Below are 1,968 nucleotides of genomic sequence, written 5' to 3'. Positions count from 1 at the left end.
TAGTGCAGTTTTCACTATTTATTTGCATATGGCTTACGTTTCCTTGAGACACAATCCCACAGTGTCTCTCGCTTTTTACCTGGTAACTCTTCTTTAACTGGTTTCATTACCTCTTCTTCAACTGGTTTGCTTTCTTTATGTTCTGGTAACTCTCCTTCAACTGGTTTGATTTCTTTATGTTCTGTTAATTCTTCTTCGACTGGTTTGGTTTCTTCATGTTCTGGTAACTCTTCTCCAACTGGTTTGGTTTCATCATGTTCTGGTAACTCTTCTTCTACTGGTTTGGTTTCTTCATGTTCTGGTAACTCTTCTCCAATTGGTTTAGTTTCTTTATGTTCTGGTAACTCTTCTGCAACTGGTTTGATTTCTTCTTTTTCTGTTAACTCTTCTTCAACTGGTTTGATTACCTCTTCTTCAAGTGGTTTAGTTTCTTTTTCTTCTTGTAACTCTCCTTCAACTGCTTTCATTACCTCTTCTTCAACTAATTTGCTTTCTTTATGTTCTGGTAACTCTTCTTCATTTGGTTTGGTTTCTTCATGTTCTGGTAACTCTTCTTCAACGGCTTTGGTTTCTTTAAGTTCTGGTTTTTTTCTTCTTGTAACTCTCCTTCAACTGCTTTCATTACCTCTTCTTCAACTAATTTGCTTTCTTTATGTTCTGGTAACTCTTCTTCAATTGGTTTGGTTTCTTCATGTTCTGGTAACTCTTCTTCAACGGCTTTGGTCTCTTTAAGTTCTGGTATCTCTTCTTCAACTGGTTTGGTTTCTTCATGTTCTGGTAACTCTTCTTCAATTGGTCTGGTTTCTTTATGTTCTGGTAACTCTTCTTCAACTGGTTTGGTTTCTTCATGTTCTGGTAACACTTCTTCAGTTGGTTTGGTTTCTTCATGTTCTGGTAACACTTCGACTGGTTTGGTTTCGTTATGTCTTGGCAACTCTTCTTCAACTGGTTTGGTTTCTTTATGTTCTGGTAACTTTTCAACTGGTTTGGTTTCTTTATGTTCTGGTAACTCTTCTGCAACTGGTTTGATTTCTTCTTTTTCTGGTAACTCTTCAACTGGTTTGGTTTCTTTATGTTCTTTTAACTCTTCTTCAACTGGTTTGGTTTTTTCACGTTCTGGTAACTCTTCTTCAACTGGTGTGGTTTCTTCATGTTCTGGTAACTCTTCTTCAACTGGTTTGATTACCCATTTGAAACAGTTCTTGATTGTTGATGATGAGCTTTTTGTACCGCTTCATGTTCGAATTGGAATAGGTCAAGTTTCGACCTCTGTTCCGGCCTCGCCGATGGCTATGATGAATATCGAACGAGTCGAATAGTGTGAGAATTGGATTTATGTTTATGTTTTTGAGAATATCTTCACTTTGTTCTGTTGCATTGGAGTCCCGAGTCGAATAGTGTGAGAATTGGATTTATGTTTATGTTTTTGAGAATATCTTCACTTTGTTCTGTTGCATTGGAGTCTATCGAGTCGTATTCGTAAAATTTCGACACCGTGCGTTCATGTTTGAAATTCTTTCTCTGATATATTCTGTGTTCTCCTTTGACATCTTCTGTTGGTGTTGGAGTGTTTCTGTCATATGAAACATCAGTTTTGTTGAATTCTCTATCATAGTTTTCACTTGGAGGTTCTTTGTTAGCCTCCAATGTTTCTTCATATTCCGAATAAATTCTCTGACTTTTCAGCCGAAACAGACTGGGTAAGGTACTCATTTTCCGTTTTATAGATCTCTTTCGTTTGCCTGGGAGGTCTATCCACTCGTTTTGTCCGTCTTCAGTAGTATTCGCTGTTTGGTCTAAACTTCCTTCAATGCTGACTGGTTTGATATTTTTGTCAGCTATAATCGGATTATCTTCTATGTTCAATAGAAATGGAGATCCAGGGATGTTGTAGCCATAGTAGGTGATTCTGATCTCATACTTCCCTGAAAAATAAGGAACATAAAAACAAGGAAAATACATAATATA

General features: G+C 36.9%; 1 protein-coding gene across 1 annotated transcript; it reads right to left on the bottom strand.

Moving 5' to 3' along the window:
• Positions 1-37: 37 nt before the first annotated feature.
• On the bottom strand, positions 38-1,238 carry LOC113472917 (titin-like; the record flags this gene model as incomplete). The annotated part of the gene is made up of 3 exons (XM_026832706.1): positions 1,187-1,238; positions 743-1,041; positions 38-587 (listed from the first exon to the last, which is right to left on the bottom strand). Coding segments are annotated over exons 1-3 (901 nt in total), but the record flags the coding sequence as incomplete, so codon positions are not given.
• Between the last annotated feature and the right edge of the window lie 730 nt (positions 1,239-1,968).

Source organism: Diaphorina citri, unplaced genomic scaffold, assembly GCF_000475195.1.
Source record: "Diaphorina citri unplaced genomic scaffold, Diaci psyllid genome assembly version 1.1 scaffold10332, whole genome shotgun sequence".
NCBI lineage: Eukaryota > Metazoa > Arthropoda > Insecta > Hemiptera > Psyllidae > Diaphorina > Diaphorina citri.
Note: the sequence above shows the minus strand (reverse complement) of the source record. Positions and strands in the feature narration are given on the sequence as shown.